The following is a 24,680-nucleotide window of genomic DNA, read 5'->3' on the forward strand; positions in this document are numbered from 1 at the left end:
GACGCTCCCGATAATCAAACGACATTTCAGAGCATATAAAAAGTAGGTTATTGGAAGCAATATCTCTCCGTGTTCGAAATACATATCGCATACAAAGAGCAGTAAAGATAACACCTGTTTTACTATATCATAGAGACAAGAGCTCAACGCTCAATAATAAATAAGATTTTGCTTTATGCAATTCTTTATTAAAGGGTGGTTGCTACTGAATTTGGTGAGTATCGGTGAAAGGGTTTATTTTTTATAAAATTTTGAATTTTTTGAGAAATGTCTGTCCACGCTGTAAATTTCGGAAAATTTGAGATATCGGATTAAATATTTTTACATGAATAGAGTATTATTAAAAGATGTTTGATATTGAACTTAGTGAGGATCGGTGAAAGAATCCATTTTAATTTTTATTTTACTCATAAAGCTTCGTCTATGAGGAAGCAAAAATTGAAAAATCCGCGTGCTTAAACCAGCTTAAGCTTTGTAAAATAAAATGATGAGGAAGCAATGTGCAAGTTTCTAATTTGCACAACTCTACTTGTTTTCAATTTTACTCAATAATTAGTTTTGATACACCTTCTGTATGCACGATGTTGCTATAATATAGAAATGTAAAAATGACATTATTTTGAAGTTATTACAGACAAAGCGTTAAGTACTCTAATTTAAAAAAAAAAAAACTGAATACTTTTCCGTTCTTAGGATCTTCAGATCTTCATTATTCTACAGATGAGCATATTTTTCAGAGGTTTATAAAAATCTTATTCTAAAAAAAGTCTATTTAAAAAGTGCAATTAAAACTATTTTTATAATTATTAAAGTAAAATTTTATCTTTTTCCGTTTAATAATACTTCCTACATTACAAAATATTGTTTTATATAAAAATAATAGAAAAATGTGAAATTATTCGAAAGATGTTAATGTGGATTAAAATAAAATCGTGCTTTAAATTTCTCGTATGCTAAGGTTTATTGAGACCACGGTAAACTTGCCTGAGATCAACACAATAGTGCCCACATGTCGTAGGACAAAACGTTAAAACGGAACGGCTCCCACGCAGTAATCCCCGCGCATCTGCGATAGTCCGTGCTAAATTTCACCCTCTAGGTTTAAGGTTTACCCCCGTACTACAAATTTCCGCACGAGCGCCGATTGGAAGCGCCCTTAAGGCGCATTACAAACGGTACTACCGACTCCACGATCGTTTTCGATCCAGCCCGTGATTATACCCGTGCTACTTTATAGCGTCTGCGCTGTCGGTCCGGCTGAACGAAATTGCAATCGCGAAAACAACGGTTGTGTTATTGGTGTGCTACGGTTAAATACGTACCGTCGATACGTTGCAAAGCGCGATATGTAATTTACACGATCCTGTTATGGTCACCTTTCGCTACCGCGGAAACACTGGCTCGTTTTAACAAAATGAAGAACATTTCTCTTACTGTATATTGGATAAGTACACGTGTACAACTTTAGCACCGGAATAAATAAAAAGTGCCTGAATAAAAATGCTCATTTTTCAAATTAAATATTTACGTTTGAATTTAAATACATTAGAAATAACGACTAATATATATATTGAAACGCTATTAAATTGAAAATTGACAAAATTGGCTAACTTCTATTAATATGAAAATCTATTTTTATCTATTCTAAAACAATAATGTAATAATATTGATTTAATAAATATTAAATAATGTAATGAACTTTATTTAAATGTAATATATCTAAATTTACTTTATATAATTAAAATTCACTCTAGCATTAAAAATTAAATCAGATGAAATTATCTCCCTTTCTATTAATATATAAATTGAAATATAATTTAAACTTTCAAAATTATGTACATATATTTTGTGTAGATAGATTTTAATATTAAATTCTATTAAAATCAATGAGAGATATACGCAATGGAATGCTTTTTATTAATGAATAATTCGCGTAATCCGGTGTTCATTACTGAAAAGAGTAGTTTTATGCCATTAACCAGTCCTGCGGTACATCAACATAAAATATGGTTCCCAAATTTCCCATGCGACACGCGAGTTTCTCATTACCAATAACGAAATTCGCGTGCCCGGTTCCGCTGGTAATCTGATGTCGGTGCTTACATATTAATGACATTTTCCCGGATTGAAACGGGAGAGCCGGCGTGTGGAATACCTATGCTCATTCTCGTATTTCTAAATTCCGTGTAACGCGCTTTCGGTGCGGGCGAATTTGTTTAGCGAAAATGATAATGGAAGCCGCATGCGAGCGTAGCTTTTCGTGCGCGACGAAATTTCACAGGCTTCAATAGTAGCGTAAAAATAAATTTATTTCCTATGAAAACATTGTCGACAATCCGACGAAAATTGGAATATATATTGGAAACCTCACGTGAATAGTGTGACAAGCAAAAATGCAAGAAAAGATCTTTTAAAATCTTTTTATAACAAAATTTAAAAAAGAATATAATCACTATGCGCGAAATCACACGATGATATTAAATTCAAAATTGTAATAATTCATACATGTATTTTTTATATTGTCAATTGACTAACAAACACACCCATGTTGTATCACGGAATTACATAGCTTTAATCACCGCGAAATCAATAACGAGCTACTTATCATTTATCCATATTCATTATTAACTCGTATCGTTACTAACTACCAATCAACCACGATAATTACCTCGCGTAATTAGGGCGCGCGATACTTAAACGTTATACCATAGATTGCGCGATACACATTTATGATACATTAATAAATGGATTTTGTTTATTGCAAACGCAGTTTGAAATTTCGGCAAAGCATTCTGTAAAAGCTCATAAACCTGTGGATGTAAATATTTACTAATGAAATAATTTCTTCTATGCGTAAAATATATAGTTGCGTCATTATTACTATAACTGCATTATTTCAATCGATGAGAGATATGGAAACCGTTTTTTAATGCCGTATAAGTGGTGCAGATCGATTTTCTTTATTTATTTCTTTCTTATCCCCTGCCGTCGTTGTGATACATTTCCCTATCAAAGATCTATCTTGATGCGGAAACTCGAAATAAAAACAGCAGATAAAAAAAGCAGCATACTTGACGGCCAAGTCATCCCTTTTATCGATCCCGTATATCATGTCCGTTTGTGGAGAAATGATGAATGCTCTCGCGCGGTAACGCGAGATCGCGCGCACGATCTACACGCATTCGATACACGTACATTCAATTGCTTTTTTCATAAACCCGTACAAAAAAATATTCGTTCTACCATTCGCGTTCATTGAACCGCGCCGAATACGAATTCGCTCGTTCACATTTGTTCCTATATCTATTTACCGAAGCCCGAATCGTCCAGTCGTACATAACATTCGCCATTACGGTCGACATTGAGCTTAAATGAATGTGTCCTGTCGCTAAATACGATATAACACCTCGCGCAAAAGTGCTTACGTTGCCATTCTTGCCGTAAATAAAAAGCGTTAAAATATTTTGCGAAATACCTGGTGTCACGTGTTCGACGCGTTAATTGCAACAGTGATGCCTCGCCAAATAATTTTAATCTCGGTACGCAACTTTACAACTGACCCACATATTTTGCTCTCTCGCCGCGAAACGAGAACTCTGTTACTATATATAGCACGTATATATGTATATATTCGTTATGTATGTATATAATTGTTCGACGATATTAAATTCAGTAACATATTAAATTGTTCGGTAAAGTTTGCGCCTAACGATCTGAATCGTGGCTCGGCAAAAACGGCCAATTGAAGCTTTGTTCGTGCTAACGATGCATTTATTGCGCTCGCCGGGAATATAATATATGTATGAAAAATAAATCGCGCGTGTAAAGAATCTCGCAACGCTTTACAAAACGGACTGTCGCCTATGTATAAACACACGCGATCGATAAGTGTGACAAAATCCCGGTTACCGCGACGTCACGAACGAGAATGTCGGCGGCCGCTGCCGATCCACTCTCTGCCCGGATATTTTACTATCGATTACCTACGCGAATATCTCGGCATGCGCAACATATCCCGTAGCTTGTTTATGTGTAATGTTATATCGGCGATCGCGGCTGTTCGCGCGCCGGTTTCATTCGTATTTTATGTCCGGATTGTATTACGCCCCGCGCGCGGAGGCGCGAAAGCTCTTACCCGCAATCGGAATAATAGCCAATAAAACCCGTTATTTTGCAATCAACACGAACGCCGGGAGAAAAATGCTTGTTTTCTTCTATGCCGGCTTCGTTAGGTGAAACGAGCGCGGATTTTGCAACGTTTATTGAGAATATAGTAATTAAGCCGAGACTCTATCGCGTTTCGGTAGTAGAGTCGGGCTATCGTAAGCAGTGGCATAGATCGTAATATGGGAATAATATAAACGCGGATTTTCGCTCATAAATGCGGTTATCCCTACAAGTGCTTCAACATAGTACCTTTACTATAATAAATTGGATTATACCTTATCAGATTTTCCTTGGTTAGTCGTTAATTATACCATGCTATTTTATCTTCATTCTTTTATTCTCTCAACTGCTTAGGATACAAATTTATTATAATGATTGACAAATTGTTGCATTTATTTAAATTTTAATTACTAGATTAATTATAAAATGTACTTATTTTTATTTGTTGGGAATTGCATTAATTATTTATACGTTAAATGAAACTTGAATTTTGCACGTGTATTATGCAACGGTGTTAATCGATTTTATGGAAACGCACAGCGATTCTGCTGCGATGTTTTGCATTTGATATCTTTTGCAATTGTGATTTATTCATATTTGATTCATATATATAGCTAAAACAAAAAAGCTTAATAAAGATAGCTTTCGATAATTACATTTAATATGTATTTTTATATATAATAATTCAATATTAATAATTCAGATAATAATTCAGATTTATAAAAAAAAATATAGTAAGAGATTTTGTTGAAAAAACATATTATAATATGTCAGTTAGTATCAATTCTTTACCAATGCTTTGTAAAAAAAAAATGGTATTTATTATATCAGAAAAAATAACACATTACATACTGTATACACACTTACTGTAAACAACAAGTGTGTGTGTTTAATAATACTCGAATTTAAACAATCAAATACAATTTATAATGCAAAATAAATTTTGCTAAATAAAATTAAAAAAGGAAGATAAAAAAATATAATAAAAAATGTATTAACGAGCTGTATATCTTGATTCATTATACATATAATTATTATATATATAATAAAAAAAAAATCATCTTGAAAAGATAAATTTCACAATTGCAAAAGAAATGACAATTCTTTTCGATATCAAGTAAAACGAAAATTTTTGAAAGAATTACTATCAGCTAAAAGCTACAAAGAAAGAGAGGGAAGAGAGAAAGCTTCATTTTAACGAAACAATCGATCTGTATAAATCAATCTATTTATCTCGCTGTATTTAGGTGTGACGTCACTTCTACATGTATTTATACGCGCGCGTCTTTACGGACAATAAATTACTACAGTATCGAGAGCATTCTTATATATATAATAAAAAAAATCATCTTGAAAAGATAAATTTCACAATTGCAAAAGAAATGACAATTCTTTTCGATATCAAGTAAAACGAAAATTTTTGAAAGAATTACTATCAGCTAAAAGCTACAAAGAAAGAGAGGGAAGAGAGAAAGCTTCATTTTAACGAAACAATCGATCTGTATAAATCAATCTATTTATCTCGCTGTATTTAGGTGTGACGTCACTTCTACATGTATTTATACGCGCGCGTCTTTACGGACAATAAATTACTACAGTATCGAGAGCATTCTGCGTAACGAGATGTTGCAACATTTGCATGTTATCTGCCGGCTCTTTTGCGAAATTACGCTCCCCGTTGCGCCCTCAAAAAGCGCAAGATCGAGCTCACAATGGCGTTATCTGCGCTCAGCTTTACCCCAGATGTGGCCGTGTGTGCCTCGGAATTATTTATCGCGCTTAATCACCGATCTTTCTCCGCGACCCTTGGATAGCAGTTAACCCACCATTCTCCGGCTTAATGGCGAAAACAAACAGGCACTCGGCCCGCCGAATATCTTCTCGGGCGAACTAAATGTCTCACGGGCATCGTGCGCCGTACGCGAAATGTCTAATCGTGACGTTCCGCTGTTTGCACGTTATGCCCGGCTATTCCTGCGAAGATGCATTTCCATTTGCCTCTCCTCTGTAATTCCACATGGGAGTAAAAGCGTCGGGTTAGTTGCTTAAGCGACTATCCGAAACGTTATGCGAAACAGAGCCAAGATAATATTAAACGTGACCGGTAAGAGAGAAAGAGAGAGAGAAGGAGAGAGAAAGAGAGAGAGAGAGAGAGAGAAATGTCGAAAAAATGTGTATGCAAAAATTGATAAATTCGATCAAGAGAATAACTTGCACGAGATCCTTCGTCGCGAATCTATTGATCTGATAGCGACGCGTCGATAACGCAACTCCACTGTATATAGCTCAATTCGCCGCGTATATAGCAATGTAGTGCGGGGTCGTCTACCCTCTAGCAACATTATAAATCCATTTAAGTTTGTAGGTGCTACGCAGGGGAAAACATTATGTGTTTCTTCGCGTCTCGCGAAAGCGCATTCTATGCGACACATGTTTCATGCATTTTTATCCCATTTCAAGGGGCAGAGCGTTACGTGCGCGATGCATCTACATTATGTAAACGTTGTTCTCACGCTAGATTATTTATTATACTAATTACGAAATTGCGGCCCTCTCTACTTCCACAGAGCTAGCTCGACGGCGCGAATAAGTTTACTTTGAAATAAGTTGTACCGTAAACGGGGCCAGCCTCATCTTTACGCGAGACGTTCAATGAAGTTTATCGGAAGCATTTAATTCAATACACACACACGCACACATACATAGATTGAATTAATTTAACTCGCGTGGGACAGTGCACTTTCTTCTTTACGCGATCGGTTTCTCGGGTAGAAGACAAAGAGAAGAGTGTGCAGGAAGATAGTAGTTGTCTCTTCCTTTCTCTCTCTCTCTCTCTCTCTCTCTCTCTCTGCTTTGCATGGAAATAGGGACTGGTTTTACCTTTAATCGCTCTCCTGAAATAGGATTCGAAGCATCTCGAAATCGACAAAAAGACGGCAACGAGACTACCGATGACCGCAAACTTTTCGAGTGGAAAAGATTATATCGCCCCTCTCGTATTTCAACAGCCGAATTTGAAAATATTCGCGGCTGCGCGAATAAAGCATTTTTCGATCTGGCAACGAACATTTATAAACTTGTCTCATTCAACTTGTCTCCCTCTGTTTCATTCAAACGAACGAGCGAGAAATATGAATGTTAAAAAAATCAACTCGCGTCGCAATCGTAACTCTGGCACTCTACTTTTTATCAGCTGCAAACGCATAATCCTCATCACTGTTCATTGTCTAAGAACATAAGTCTCGCGAGGTAACGCGACGAACATGAAAACAATGCGTGCTGTTTGACTCTCATCTATTAGCAATGTTAATACAATCGAATTAATAGCATTTATATTGAAAATCCTGTACATTATATGCTGCGGCATTGTTCACGGTAAAATGCTCTATAATAAACACTGACGGAGACATAATCAATTATGCTAATTGTGATAATAATTATATACAATGATGGATTTGCCACCCTGCATAAGGACATGGTTGCATTCACGTGAATGAAATTTTCAGCTAATTTATATGAAATCTAACAATTAATATTTGTAATATATATTATTTGTCATTATCAATTATACAGATGATAATCTCATTTTCATTAGAGTTTATAACGCAGATAATAACAAAATCGCATTTTTTAAGACAATCTCTTTGATTATTCTTTCGATAGATTCAACTCGCAATTGTCGATGCTTAGTCAACTTATTTTTTTACGTAAATCAATGACACGCTATAGCTTGAAAACTATAGCGGAGTTATACCGAAACGGAAACTGCTTAAACAGCAAAATATCTCCCCTCGAGAGGCTAAAACGAATGGAGATATACTATTCGTATAGGCTTAATCTGGGGAAAATCTGTCTTCAAGAAAATATATCCCTCATTCTTTCGATATCTTATTCAATAAGAAAACACAATAGAACAGAGATATCTTTTTGCTCAGCAACAAATAGTTTTTGAAGATATTTTTATATTACATTATTTATATCAAATTGTATATTTTTGTCTTATGCATTTATATACGTAAATCAAAAAGATATGATTAATAATATCAAATTATTATTGTAATGTTAATAACAAATTTTTAATAAGATAATCTTTTTCTATAATTATTAGATAACTCTCTTATAATTATAATAGAATAAAGTAATATATAAGCTATACAAATAATATATATGCCAATAGATTGTATAAAAAATAGGTTTTCTAGATTAAAGTTTTGAAAAGTAACAGCTGTATAAATCTTATTTTAATTACGGTTATTTAAATTACGTATTTTTTTTTTAATTTTTTTTTGAAATATGTCAAAAGTTTAATGAATGTCTTAAACTTTCAAGTTGACACTTCCCATCATTTATGAAAAGCCGATCAATTGCAAAACAAGTTTGCACAATCAGTGATCGATAAAGCATTAAATCACGTCACAAAGTTTTAATTCGCGGACTGAAAAATTTACCTAAATTATTTATGGCCGTCCCACTTTCCGACCGACTCGGTGCTTAATCCATCGAATCATATTCAAAGATATCATCCACCAATAAAATGCATCGCGACTATTTACAATATATAAAATTTTACGAGAATAATACACGAGCAAACTATTCTGTCTGAATTTTTCTTGTTGATTAATCGCGATTGTCGTATATTATGAATCATGTTAAATAATATTTTTCACACTCAAGCAAAATGTGTTATGTATATATAGAGATACAGACTACATTCGATCAAACACCCCTCGCAACAATATATTTTTTTTATTGTTTGCAGGTGCAACAGGTTTGAAAGATCTGAAGATAAACGTGCCGCCTATGGTGAGATCAGGCGATACCGTAACGCTGTCATGTAATTATGACTTGGAAGGCTCATCCTTGTACACTATACAATGGTTCTTCGATAGTGTTGAATTTTATAGCTACATACCCGATCGCAATCCACCGCTTAAAATTTTCGATGTCGGCATACTAGTCAACGTGAGTAATTCATCTCAATAACTACAAGTTAAAATACTTTTTAAAAAATTAAGAAATTTATTAACTTTATGATATATAAAAACTCTTATATGTACGTTTACCTACATATTTATATTTATATCTATCTATAATATGAAATGCTTAAAAAATGCTCTCTTCATATATTTATTACATAGTATTATATTATATGTATATTATTTAAACTTTAGGAACAATTGGCGTAGAATCAAATTAAAAAGGAATGATCCTAAACTATTAAATAATCAATAAAAAACGCGATAAGATTTTATCTTGTATATACTAGTATTTATTTAAATTAATAACAAGGAGAAAGTTATCGCGAGTTATCTTGATTATATGCCACTTTTCAATGCCTATAAAAATCTTTTTTTTTTTCATAGCACTTCATAAAAATCTATTACTAATCTTGGTTATTATAACGTTCATTATACGGATGATGTTCACCTCTACTTAAACTTATGAACAAATTTCTAATAACAGATATCATTCTATAATAAATAAAATTAAAGTTTTAATTTATATCCATTTACTATCGTAACCATTTTTCCAAATTTTTACCAAATTTTCTTATATTTAAACTTTGTTATTGATATCCGAAAATTTCAATAAAACAATCTACACGATTTGGATAATATAAAGAAACTTTAAATTTGATTGATAACGTCTTACAACTGTGTTTTAAATCACAACATTGTTTTAAATCCAACGTTCTTGCTGTGTACGATATGTATTATAAATTGTATTTCCCGAGAGAGATGCGCGGGAGTATCGATGCACCGTAAGATCCATTTATCAAACGAGCGCTCTCTTTCGAAGAGTCGTCGAGATAAGAACTAAAACCTCCGACTCGCGATTTTTGCGCTCGCGAATAAACGACGGGCTATCGTTTTTGCAACTCGCGCGCGCTTGATCCGACCGTAATCTATTTTTCCGCGGAAAACACAGCCTCCGCGCAAGTAGATTCGATAAGAGAGAAGATCTGGACCGCACTCTCTTGTCCGACGAAACTTCTTGTCGCTCCCTGGGACACGTCCTTCACATCCCTCTCCGCATCTTTTCTAATCTCCCATGCATCGGGACGCCCCCATTTTTCCGCTGGCATGGCCACGACGGGGGGGCAAAAGTTTCTCCCGTGAATGCAGGGTAAAGTAGGGTAGAGCGTAAGGAATCGATAGGCTGATTTATGGCGTGTACCACGACCGCGACACGGCTTGAACCTGGGTCAAGCGAGTTCTGTGTTTTACTGACGTCGATTCAACGCCGCCGCAATCGCGACTTCGCTCGCTCCCCCTTTCCTCCCTCTTTTTTTTTTTGCGTCCGTCGAGAGGAAAGGTGCGACTCTTCTTAAATTTCCTGATACTCGAGAAAATAGAATCCCACTTTCCGCAAGGGAGCACTCGGCGCGAAAGCAATATCCTGTAGGTTTGTATAACGCTCTTCGCATCTGCCATGTGTTTGCGCTTATTGAATATATATGCAAAGTGCGAAAAAAGTTTCTCGCGATACCGGCAATAATGCATTTTACAATCAATCATATTTAGTTCGTTGCTTTAATAAATGCGGCTTAATTAAGAGCGGCTTAAAAAATCTTTATATAACCAAAATCCTAATATTAAAAAATAATTCTTAAATGAATTCCCAAATTTCCAATTCATAGATTTATCGAAGCTAACAGTCATTCAATAATTTCGTCATTATCAACATTTATTAACTTTAAATAATATATTCTTTTCATGTAAAATTAACATTTAGAAAATTTAAAAAAATTAATATTTAAAAGATAAGTATTAACTTTTCTGTGGCAAAAAATTAATGTCTTCATTTAAAAAAGAATACTAAATAACCAATATACATATAAAAGAACAATTTTTAATTAATTATTCGCTAGTGCTTTTACCCAATCTCTTTTCACAAATTTCACAGTGTGCGATATAATCCAAGTAATAAATATCTTAGGCGAAATAGCGTAAGAAAGACGTATATATAACTTTGGTAGAGCGTGTACATTTAATAGCGTCCAGCGCTGGCTTCCTTTTTGCTTCCTATCTCGTTGCCCTTTGTCCGACGACTCAAAGGAAGCACGCCGAAGTCCGGTAGGAAAATACTCTCGTGGGACCTGCGACGTGCTTTACTGATAATTACCGCCAAGAGGCGGTCGCGAAGCGCGCGAAAGCGTAAACTTTATTGAACAGAACTTTAGAGAGAAGAAAACGCAAAAGCATAACTTGGAGAAGAATGACGATTGAAAGAATGACGCAAATTATGCAGAGTGTGAAAAAGAGGTATCAGTGTAAGAAAACACAATTGAATAAAATCTCATAGAAAGCGAAAAACTTAATGAATGAGAGCGTAAATGAGGACGCGAGAAACGAAAACACAAGAGGGTGGAGGGAGAAGTAATCAGAAAGCGACGCGAAAATACAGCGGCGAAGACGCGAGGTGACACTTGCATGAAAAGTGTCGGGAGACTCTGCACAGTTTAAGATATTTCTAGATACGGGACGAACAGAGATGAGATGAGAGGAGAAAACGATATGGAAAGCGGAAACTATCGAAAGAAGCTATTGCGAAGTAACATCGTCGCGACGTTACGGAGCTTTATCCAACGCAAGGCGGTCTTCTCAATTTCTTCCCTCGAATCGCGACAATAAGGATTCCATTTTTCCAACTGCCTGAAATTCTGCATGGATTCCGGAAATTCTGGTATTTTACGGGATTCTTGATCTGCGCGCTTTAATGTAATTGTAAAAACGACACACGTTGGAATAAAATTTTTCCATTAATCTGCTTAAATATTTATTTTTCAGGAAGGTTATTTTATTATTTGTCAAAAGATTTGAATAGAAAGCGATTATAAAAGCGTAAACCGTAGTATCTTATATCAGTAATATTCTGTGATGCATAGTTTCTCCGAAACACAATTTAATGAATGAATATTAATTCGGAAGTGACTCCTCCATGAATTATATGACATTATGGCGAGACGAACAGTTTCGCCTCGCTCGAATATAGCAAGGCGTTCAAGATTTAAGCTCGACTCGAGCTGGGATAGATAGGAAGCGGGGAATTTTCATAAACGTATAAAGCATCTCAAGTCGGTAGGTAACTATGCGCGGTTGCATGTAATCTTTATAACGATGAAGAATTTACAACGTTTGCGCGCGCTACGACAGACAGCTGACAGGTGGATTTGAAAACGTTTTCGCGATCAGCTGATGTATTGACAGTTCCGAAATTATCGCGATTATAAAATCCGATGCGTCTCTAAACGGCTGTCACTATGTAGCACAACCGCGCCGATAATATTCTCCGTTTAACCCCATTTAACAATATCCCTCTTGCCGATCATTACCGCGTTATCGCCGAGCTAAACTCGGGGGAGAAATATCTTTGCACGTGAAACATTTCGTAGTACGTGAAACTCGATCGCTGCGCGTTCGTAGGCGTCCGAAGATTTAGGGTAATAATTTTTCACTATTCGATTAAGTTTTCTATCGTCTATCCCGATTGGCTCGTATATCTCCACAACCCGAGTACTTTCAGTCGATATAAGAATAGGCGATATTTGTTCCACGTGAGTCATGGTCCGTAATACCATGTAACGGTACTGAGCTATTGTTACTGAGATGTAATCGATGAATTGGGAGCAAATAGCTTGCTCGTATTCTTCGTCACGTTTTAACGAATACAAAGAATAAAACTTGGAATATTTGTGTTCTTAAGAGGAAAAGCTGTTTTATTAAATTTAAATTTTAAATATATAAAAATAAGCTTAAGTATAAATGTAATATATTTTTATAAAAATAAATGTGTTTAAAAAACATTTTTCGATTTCATTGCGTTAGAGATTTTCACTGTATAGTTGGATTAAATGATACAAATTATGTATATTAATAATATGCAAAAAAGTTTAATTCATTGTTGATTGTTTAAAACAAATACTTCAACAGCATTAAAAAATTTTGCGACACTTTATCTTTCTTGTTGTATTCGGAAGCAATGTTGACGCAACGAGCATTAGCGCAATTCCTATATTATTTCTATTCATATTTAAATCTGTAGACTCGAACGTGTGTATGTGTATTTGCTCATGCAGCCTCATCTAATCGGGAATATAGAACGCGCTCAGAAAAATAGGGAGCATGTTCACACTTTTCATAAAGGAGGTAACGCGTGGCTCTCTCTCAGTTTCCGCTCTGGCGGATCCGAATAGTCGCGGCTGCAATCCTTTTCAATGATATTTTTCATCGACCGTCTCGTCCACGCCGATGCCAGAAGCGGAAGAAACGATGAAAAAGACTTGTCCCCTCATCCGATATAGTTTGTAAAGGAGGCGGAGACGTTCGCCGCGATGAATATAAATGCCTACGAAGAGCAAAAGAACGAAGCCGCAAAAAGAAACGGGAGCAGACGCAGGCGGATCGCACGAATCAGATTTAAAAGATTCGGATGTAAAATCGATCAGTGGTACAAAATGCGGAGCAATATCAGAAGAGTGCTTAATATTAGGAGGATTCGACGCGGAGAGACATTGAATGAGAGGGACAGAGGCAGATTAATTTAATGCGAATTTAATATTTCGGAGATATTTATATGACACGTGAATAAATCTACTTTAACTTTATTTCCGCTTAAAACTCGTTGAGCGCATTTTTATGTATCTTTATATCGAGGAAACAAAAACGCTATTCGAAGTTCTTGTGATTGATATGCAAATTTTTCTGGCATATTTGAAAGTAGCATATGAAATTGACTAAGCTGTTAACTTATTTTTGCAAAAGTCATACACGAGTTTTGAATCAATGATGTCACTATAATCGATATTGCAAGACAAGAAACTTCTGTCTTTTGTTCTTCGGCATCTAAGAGATAGCTAAAATGCTTTCTGCAAAGATGTATCAGTAAAAAATTCTTATCTCTGCGCAGTAATCTATATCTCGCATCGTAAGGGTTTCTCTCTCTTCGAGCGCCTGTAAAAGCACTTTGAAGAATGTCGTTTTGAAAGGAATCCTCGCGAGAACGGCGTTACTTTAGTGACAGTTTTACTAGGGATTCGTACTATTAGCAAAGTCAGTTGAATGCGCGATCGATACTTATTATCGTTTTCTCTCTTTTATCCTACACAGAATCAATAAGACAGAGTAACTACTAAGTACAAACACGATTGATTCTGATGTCTGATTCAGTTTTCTGTCGTCTTTTATTATTTCGTGATTACAATATTCTTATCGTAGAACGAAATAAAAGAACGTTAACTATCTAGAAGCGGTGGATCATTCGTAATGAATATTCCTTGCATCTTATTCATTACTTCCAACAAACTTTCTCTCAACTGTAGATTACCGAGCCTAAAGTTTAATTGAAGCAACATTAAAAATGTTAAAATTGTCGTAACATTTGTTAGATTTTCGTATAAATTCTTAATATCAGGTCTACCGGAAAGTTCTGTCCGTTTTTGGAATAAAACAAAATACAAATTTCTATTACCGTCAATAAACTTTATTAAATAACGTAATTGCCATTATTCGGAGAAGTATTGTCAGCAACTGGATAATTTAAATACAGCAGTCCAAGAAAAGAGGCCGCCGATGTTCAATAGGAAGAACATCATACCGCATCATGATAATGCCAGGCCACATGCTGCTTTGGATACTCGTCAAAAAATTGCAGAACTAGGCTGGAAAATTCTGTCGCATCCACCATATTCCCCGGACTTAGCACCCTCCGACTATCACTTGTTTTTGTCCTTACAAAATTTTTTGAGGGGCAAAAAATTCAAAAATGAAGAAGATATCAAACAAGCACTGGTTCAATTTTTCGCATCAAAAGATAAAACATTTTTCGAAAAAGGGATATACAAATTGCCCTCACGCTGGCAAGAAATCATTAATAATAATGGCAATTACATTATTTAATAAAGTTTATTGACGGTAATAAAAATTTGTATTTTGTTTTATTCCAAAAACGGACAGAACTTTCCGGTAGACCTAATATATAGATAGTGCAAAAATAATTTCACGCTGGTAAATTATCGACGTCAAAATACTTTCTCGCATAGATAGTTAGAAGATCGCGATTACGAAAGCGTCCCTAACTATGTATATTGATGTGAATCTGGTGCATGAAAAATGGCGGAACTTTTCGTACCGTCGTAAAAAGAAAAACTGTGGTGGTAGGTAGAGAGAGAATCGTAGAGTGGAGGATTATAGGAAATAGAGAGGGTGGAGCAGCAGACGGCAGAGGGCATAGGTGGAACACAGTACATCGGATTTCACGTTTTACAGGATTCCGCATCGAACGCGCACGATGTGACATTGATGAACGTGTCCAGGCTACTTACCGGGACGTACAAGTGCGAGGTATCAGCCGGCAGTCCTTCCTACCACACCATGATAGCGAGGTCCAAAATGGAAGTAGTCAGTAAGTGTATGAATCATCAGGAATAAAAAACTTTTTATTTTCATTTTCTTTCGGGAAAGATAAATTTGCCGTTTTCGGATTGTCCGCAATACACACGCGTTCTGTTTCCATTTATCACGGCATTCGATTTCAAAGCGGCGATACATTTCGTAAGTACATATGAGGATCAACGACCAGTTTTAATACCGGTTTTAAACAAGATCGATATAGCTTATAAATCAGAAACAAGAAAAATCACGGCGTAATGTAGATTATAAATTGTTAAACGAAATGCGGAGCAACAACGGCGTCGAGGGATCCGTCGTTTGGACGCACTAGCCCCCGTCGCTGATAGCGAACATGACGGGGTCGTTAGTCAAGTGTTTCCGCTAGTACGCCCTCGGCACCGTTGGCGTATCGCCAGATGTCGAGTTAGTGCCGTCGTGCAGCAGTCGCATGTGCTAAACGACATAATTATTATGCCTTAGACGCCCCAAAAACGGATCCTACGATTCGTACCGAGAAGGAGCGCATAGCGGTGGGGGAGACGCTACGAGTCAACTGCTCCTCAGGCGAGTCCCGACCAGCCCCCGTTGTTACATGGAAGCTCAACAGGGATTCCGTAAGTATCGTCTCTCTCGCAAGCCCGCCTCGTCATCTTACCCTATATACGTCTTCGTAGTCGCAGTTACGTGACCTTACTGGATGATTAGAGTTGCACGCCGAAGACTCGGGCCTCCCCGCCTATTCTATTCTGTTGTGTTTCGACCCTTCATCCCCTCGTTCTATTACGTTCCGTATTGTTCACTCGAGGCTTCTCTGCTTCTCTCCTCGGTACCGCAGTAATATCGAGGTACCAGCGTTGCGGGATTTACGCGAAAGAATCGACGCGCCTGACGCCGCACTGTAACGAATTTGTAGCACGTAATATGATTTTGTATGCGAATTATCTTGTAGAAAGAAATAATGAAGTTAATGAAAAAAAGTTATTAAAGAATTTTTAGTGAAGCTATGATCAATCAAGAAAAGTTACAAAATACAGTAATGTAACTATCATATTGGGAAGTTAACTCTACATAAAAAAAATTATCTTACTACAGAAAAAGAGAGAGAAGTTATGGATAACAAGCAAAAAGTGAAAAGAAACAGAAATTCGAAAAAATAAAGAAACAAAATCTTACAATGCTTTGGTATTTTTTAGGATTCTATAAGAATCACAATGTTTTTTATTAAAAATATGTATTCACGTAAAACGTGAATATTGTTTAAAATATCTCAAAAGTTTACTGACATAATTTAATATTGAAATTTAATAAAGGATGATTTATAGTTACCGTCGTTTTGAAACATTTTGTGCACGTCCGTATGAGCAACACGCGATTGTTAATAAACTAAGTCCGTGAACGGAATTTTGTTTTTAGATTATTAATCTGTGCATTGCATTTCGCATGATATTAATTAAGGTATATAAATATGAACATTAATTTTATCAATAAATAATTTTTGAATAAACACAAACGTAACTTTCTATTATAATGGCCTTAATAAATTCTACTTTAAATTTCAAAATAACTTTTACGATAAATGTTTTTTACTATAGAATAAAAAGCAAAGCAAAAAATATATTTTATAATATAACTGTGCATTAAAATTATCAATTACTTTTATATATAATTGTTCATAAGTTATTTCCAATACAGATATTTATGTTTCCAATGCAATAATACGCTACAAAGAGTATGCAAAATTAATTTACAGAAATTAGCATTTCGCGTTTGAATACATCTGATTTTCGACGTCGCTTCATAACAACTGCGCGAGCAAATTATCGCTTTAATATTCTGATAGCGCGTATACATTACACAAATACATATGTATGTATATCTTTTGTATATTTTACGTACATGCTTGTGTTCAATCAATCAAACATTTTTTTATCACTGTACGTATATATATATATATATATACATATATTGCTGAGAAATAATTTTTACATGTGATGATTCTCGTATGAAAACTTTTATACATAACTTCTTGTGTAAAATATTGTACTTTCAAATAGATCTCTTTCATATCAAAGCATGTATACACTTGTCATTGGTCCAATTGTCGTCATAGATGCGAGCTCAAGCTCACTTTATTGCTATTCGTTATTCATGTAGTTTGCCATCGCATGTGAAAACGCTCGGAGGTCCATCCAATGTGAAATATTCTCTCACAAATATCCAAAAATCTATGAACAGTTTATTTTAGTTGCAAACACTTTACATAAATGTAAAAACTGCAAATATTAATTAAAATAAAATGCATATTATAGATATAAATGACAATGAGTAGCACATGCATCTCTTTTTCTCTCTTTTATAATTATTAATAATTTGTCGATATTATAGGCGTATTATAGATGATTATTTTAAGTGATGCAAATCAAAGATATATACGTGTTAAACGATCAATTAACAATAAAAACGTACCGGATCCATCGTTTCATAAATCTCAAGAAACCTTCAAATAGAAAATTCTTGCGTATGCTAACAATCTATAGAGCCCTCCTGTTGAGCGCAATGTCAGACAATTGCTCCAAAGAGTATTGAGAGAAATAGGAAACAAATAAAAAGGAAATGGAGAGAGAAAGAAAGAGAGAGAAAAAGAAAAACAAGTAGAGTAAGTATATTAAACGTATAGTTGCGCTCTCATCCGTATCATCGAGTGGCAAATCGATTGGCAAAATTTTATCCTTGATGCCTCGATTAAAACGTCTGAAGTGTACGTTATCTCGCTAGATTGCATCCTGCTAAATTACCTCTAGATCGGCATTAACTGCGTTAATAAGTTATGTGCTTTTACTTGCAGTATTTCAGGGCTTGCGCGTAAGACCAGCCGCTTTATGACTTAATTCAGCTTTAATCGCATCGGCGTAATTACCGAGGTGTTCTTCCAGCGCATTTACGAAAGCAATATTTGCGCGCAAACTTGCTCCTGCAAGCTCAGGACGAGTGAAATATTATACTTTGGAAAAAAGAAGAAAATAAAAGCGACATCGCCGAAGCCTTTATCTTGACAGGAGGAAATATCCATAGAGAATATACCATTGGTTTAAATAACCAGGACGCGCGATATTTTCCACGGAATATTCGTTTTCAGAGGCCGATGCTTTGTTTTTGAACGAGCAGATTTATGCCGTCCTTTGACACTTTTCATTCTGACGATTGAAACGGCGTAACTCACTTTCGGCCGGTGGAAAACTGGGAAAACGTCAGCACGAGGCGAAACGACGCCGGAGCGATTTAACGGAATAATTTAGTTGATTTAACGAAAGCCGCGAAATAACAATTTATTTGCATATCAGGCATCCCGTAGGCAGGCGGTATCCGCATCGATCACATGCGAACGAATCTTGTTAAATTCAATTTCCATCATTGTACATAGAGATATCAATCGTGTGTCACTCTCTTAAAAATACGCAATAATATTAAACTGCAAATTGTGTGCACACTGCGTAAAACATTAATAATTTATCAATAATTAAATGATGTAGTCTCGTAAAAATAAAATGTTTTCAAAATTTTGTTTGTGTATAAAGTTCTTTCTCGTAGTCTGTGCATATACATTCGATAAAAAAAAAAAAGAATTTTCACTGTATGTTTATTACATAATTTATATGTTCAAAATTTGTATGGATAACTTTGACGTTATAATAAATTATACTATCTAATATGTATAAATTTCTTTATGAAACGTGATATTTTATGTCGAAACAATATAAACGCGTAATAAAAGATTTATTAGCATATAAAATGAAAATGGTTAAAAGCATTATATTCTATTACAGGGAGAATTATTATTTAACAATGTTATTTTCTATATTGCATGAACTGTGCTATCGCTTTTGATCTATTTTTTCAATCTGCTTTTTTATTATATGTATATGTAACCGCAATTAAAAGCGATATAGAGAAATTCTTTTGCGTGGTTTTAGCACAATAGAATACAAAGGTTGTATTAATCCATGTTTATTTATAATAAAAACTGTAATAAGGATTTGAAAATATTTTAACTTTACGATAAAACTTTATCGGTGTATGAATTGGATTTTTTCAACGAAATTCTCAACTTAGCCCGAAATAACAAATGAGCACGTGCAATTTTAGATAGATGCTTGGAAAAACGCGTAAAATATCATCATTTATGAAATATCACTTTTAAAATAATACGAAACGGAGCAACCAACGGAACAGTGTTTCGACAAACGTAAGTGAAAATTCGCATTTCCGGTGGCGAAAGGAACAATGGTCTCACCCTAGTGAAAGCATCCCGGTTGAAAGTGCACAGGGGTCGTTGTTTCGTCCCTCTTTATTTTCGATTCGCGTTCTCCTGTCGCCCATGGCGTGTGTCATCGCGTACTTTTCTCAGTTCCAAGTACCGCTCTATTGTTGACAACTTCCTCCGTAGCTGTCCTAACGGAGCACATTTCCCCTATTGCGGGCCTACTTTTCGTTGACTCATTCAACGACCCTTACTTCGCAATCTTTAAACGCCCCTCGATGTCTTCTATTCGTATGTAACTCACGTTAATGTAGTAAATTAACACATTAATGTAACAGTAATGTTTCGCATATAAAGACGACATCAATAATTAATTATATTATTAAGCTTGTGACTTGTCATATGTTTCTATATAATAAATAAAATCAATATTGTTGTAATTTTGAATTTTATCGGACATTAATTAAAAACAATTAAAAGTTAATGTTCAAAATATCGTCAATTGTAGTGCTAATTTGAGAACGACTATGTGAGCTCTCAGACGGATAAAATTGAACGGTTCTTGCGCGTCTGATAAGAGAAGAGAAATTAGAGAAATTAGAGTAGATAAGAAACGGAAATCTCTCGTTTTCTAACAATTTCGTTCTAAACGTGTCCATTTAGAGGAAACGTAGTCTTATCAAGTAACGATTTCATGTAATGCAGAAAATAGTCACTGAGTTAGAAAATCGTTTTCATCGATTGACCATTTGCTTTTCCTCATCTCCCCCCTCCCCACAATCTCCTTCTATCGTCTTTTGCTTTTCTCTGCATCAGTACGTATATAACTTGAACACATACATTTTTTTTTTGTTCGCGTAGGTAGATAGATAGGTAGGTATATAAGTATGCTTGATCCGCTGCCAAGAAAGCTCCACCTCGGTTCCACCTATCTCAAATCAAGTTTTCGCTCATATTTTCTCGCCGCCAATATTTCCGCCTTGCTTCCCGCGCTCTACCGGAAAGCTTTGCCCCGGCATATGAAACATCCACCAATATTTCGGGCAAATAATCCCTAGTCACACAGCGCGTGCATTCTCGTAAATTCGAGACCGAACGTAATTTTGGGACTTTTATTGCGTTTTTTATGCGCCTGATTTCCATTTCGAAAGTTCTCTTGCATGGTCGGTTAGTAATGTTCGTAGAACTGTTACGAACTGTTACGAAGTATATAAATTATACAATAAAAATTGCAACGCATACTACTAACGGAAAACATAGACTTTTGGCAAGATAGTTTACAATACTTACGATACTTTGCACGGTAAAATAAAATTTCGAGTCTTGAAAAAATTCTTTATTTAAAAATATTAATAAATTATTTCTGTGTTTTAATTTTTATTACATCTCTATATATTTCATAATCGTAACAATCTATACGTATAAATTGTGTAGAATGTTATTCTCAAAGTCATACATCGAAGTCACACAATCGCGTAAATTTAATTATTATTGAATGCGATATTTTACGTTAATTCTCTAACCGTATACGCTTCCAAATATAGAGACAGATATAGTAGCTGCATTGCAAAATACAAGATCCGCAATACATTGTAGGAATGTATGCGCTATGTGGAGAATGTATGCATAGCGGAGCAGAGAATATTACATTCGCAAAGACAATGAGGCGAAAGCAAACCGCGCGGAAACTCTGTAGCACCGTCAACTTGTCAATCAATCCCTCACTTCGGGAACGCCCAGCCGAGTAATATTATCAAAACCCACTTACGGAGTTATGAAGATTGTACGCAATGCACTTTAGAGTCGAAGCTATACACGTACAAGAGACCACCGCCGGCACTCTCGTCGTGTGACATATAGAAGAGGGGAAAAAGGAGGTGCGAGAGAAGATGGCATCTGTGATGGCATCAGCTTTATGCTTTATGCTTTATGGATGTAGTCTGTATCCGCACGTGACACCGTACGCCCGCGGACATGATGTATGTCCTTGTTTGTTCTACAAATGATAACGTCGCCTTCGGAGCTCTCGGGGAGTTTTCTTGTTCTCGTAACGTAGCGGACGATCGAAGACAAATTCGTTTCTTCTCCAGGTCATATATTCTTCTTGAAAGTAATCCTGGTTGTACATAAAATAAGGTCGCCCCTCCTCATTTATTACGGATCATACATTTATATTTCTGCCACGACACAGTTGACATTGACGTGTACCGTGTACACATTTGAAAATGTGTGGCGATAATGATATTTTTACCCATCGAGTCGTTCAATTCGAAATTTTACATTATTGCAATTGTTTCTATAAAAGATAAAATTAATTTACTTATTGATCTTATATTTTAAAAGAAAAACCTATGTTATAATACTTAAATATTCACGAAAACTTTTTAAAAAGATATATTCAAAAAGATTAAGAATAAACTTTCCGTACTTCACTTTACGCATACAATGTCGAAGTTTGATATTATTAGGATATTTCCTCAAATTTCGTATTATCCGGATTTCAAATCCGTTTTGACATTTTTATTGGACTCTTTGGGTGTACATATATCCGGATTTCAATTGCTAAATCCGGATTTTTCGAATATTCGGATTATCCGGATATCTGGACAATTGAAACGTGTAATGCTTATTTTTGATATAAAATATAAGCAGCTTTCTCTCTCTCTCTCTCTCTCTCTCTCTTTCTCTCCCTCTCTAATAAAGAAACCCACGAAAATTTTGAAAAGAATTAACGAAATTGTTCCTTGCAACCAGCATCTGTAAAAGTGTAAATAAGAAGTCAAAAGATATATCTCGAAGGAAGCCATGTATATCAACGTAATAATTTTATACTACATATATTATATAGAATCACGTTGCTAAAATACAATACGCATCTCCACGTTTGTTTCTTGGAGTAATAATGCCGAGCGACTTTTGACTCCACCAGTTCCTTTCTGCTCATCCTTTTTTATTTTATTTTTGTACAAAGACAAAAGGTGCAGCTACGTTAGAGACAAAAGATAAGCTTTATCTGCATTAAGAGCAACATAGTCGCGTAATATCCTTAGCACAAACAGCAATAGTAGTTCTCTTTGTGGAATACGATGATAAATATGAAAGGTATTTTCATATACTCATCGCTATACTGGTTATATAGAATAAACAATGAAAAAATTTTCGCTAAAACACTATTAATGCAAACTATTAATTATTCAAGAAATGCTTGTAAATCGGTTGAATTATTTACAGCGACAAATTTTTTTTTGTGAATTGTATATTTATTGCGATAGAATTTATCCATTCATTCCATACACGAAATAAAAAAGTATAGTTCAGATTGAATTTTATAAAATAAATATTTTATGCAATAATTGTGTAGTAACAAAAATAATTCAAATATATAAAAAGAATATAAAATAAAATAAGAAGAGTTTATATTTATTATTTTATATGCTGCTAAAAAATATCTCGATAAAATATATACGTCTCATTAAGCATTAATCCAATGCTTATTGTTCTAGATCGCGGAGAATAATATGTATAAAATACAACATCACAACATTTCTGACGGTAACGAGTTACAATCTACGAAGTCGCTGATAGAATTTAAAGTGACGGAGAACATGTTTCGCAACGGAAGCTTACACCTACGCTGCACGGCCTCCATCTCAAACGTTTATGAAAAATCGGCGGACATCAATATCACCGAGGACAAACCGCGTCTCGCTTCTATCACCGGCGTAATATCATCATCATACGATGGTAAGTAGCTATTACTATTCTGTGTTTACTATTCTGATCCTACCCTATTCTGATCTTGTTATCTTTAAGAATCCTTTTTGATCGTTCGAAAAAATAATACTCCATCTCTTATTTATATAAAAAAAAAAATAATTCTACTATTTTTTCTGTTTTTTTTTTCTTTTTATAATTGTATACCTCTATACATAATAATGAAATCGTAAGAATAAATTTTCTCGAAATATCCATCTAATATGGAATCTGGATACATATATGTATATATCAGACATTACAGGAATTATTTTAATTTTTAATATACTGACACATACTGCTTATCTATCTCAATATAATTTAACTTTATAAATTAAATAAATTTGAAAAATTTTTTAGATTTAGTTGAATTATATGATGTAATAATACAAATTATTATTTGTAGACTATGTGAGAATATTTAAAGATTATGACAGATTATAGACATTTCTCGTTTTCTATGTATCATCCTAAAAAGTTTTTGAAATATTCAGCAATCGCAAGCGGATAAATAACACTCATTGAACTTATAATGGGCATAAAAGTTTAACTCACACGCGCATTGTTGTGAAGATCGATGTTTTAAAAGAGAAACGAGTGGCAATGGTAAACAGAAAGGCGTATATATCACAGCAGCGAGAAAAAGAGAGAGAAAGAGAATACTTTCTGAGCCATATATCGGCTCTTCGTCATGACATGGAATCAATGCAGCATCGATAGCAATACGATCAACCATCTCCGACGGTACAAAGCTACGAAACCGGAACGAGCATTAGTTCGATATATCTATTGCGACTGTAGTAGTCGTCAACCGTGCGCTTACGAGTCGCGCGATGCTATTGAACTGAACGAACTTTGTTGATCAAGCTAAATGGGACAGGACAAGCACGCATAAATGCTCTTTCTATGCGTGAGTAACACAAGTCAAACGCGATGAACCGAATCGTGCATTTAATTTTCAAACTTAACGAGGCACAAAATCCCTCTTTTCTTTTCTATGTCTATAATAATATCAATTTTTTATCATATATATTTATTATCTATATATTATTTTATATATTTATTATTTTTTTATCATTATATTTATTATATTATTTTATATATTTATTGGA

At 34.9% G+C, this 24,680-nt stretch overlaps 1 protein-coding gene across 1 annotated transcript in view; it reads left to right on the top strand.

Annotated features, from left to right (window-relative positions):
• The window catches only part of LOC115246119, a 108,484-nt gene that overhangs the window by 67,864 nt on the left and 15,940 nt on the right, over positions 1 to 24,680 (top strand). Inside the window, exons 2-5 of the mRNA XM_029824743.1 lie at positions 8,927 to 9,129; positions 15,435 to 15,570; positions 16,038 to 16,171; positions 23,319 to 23,559. Coding sequence (XP_029680603.1) covers positions 8,927 to 9,129; positions 15,435 to 15,570; positions 16,038 to 16,171; positions 23,319 to 23,559 — 714 coding nt within the window. The remainder of the gene's footprint in view (positions 1 to 8,926; positions 9,130 to 15,434; positions 15,571 to 16,037; positions 16,172 to 23,318; positions 23,560 to 24,680) is intronic.

Source organism: Formica exsecta, unplaced genomic scaffold (assembly GCF_003651465.1).
Source record: "Formica exsecta isolate Colony F162 unplaced genomic scaffold, ASM365146v1 scaffold1387, whole genome shotgun sequence".
In the NCBI taxonomy this organism is placed as follows: Eukaryota; Metazoa; Arthropoda; class Insecta; order Hymenoptera; family Formicidae; genus Formica; species Formica exsecta.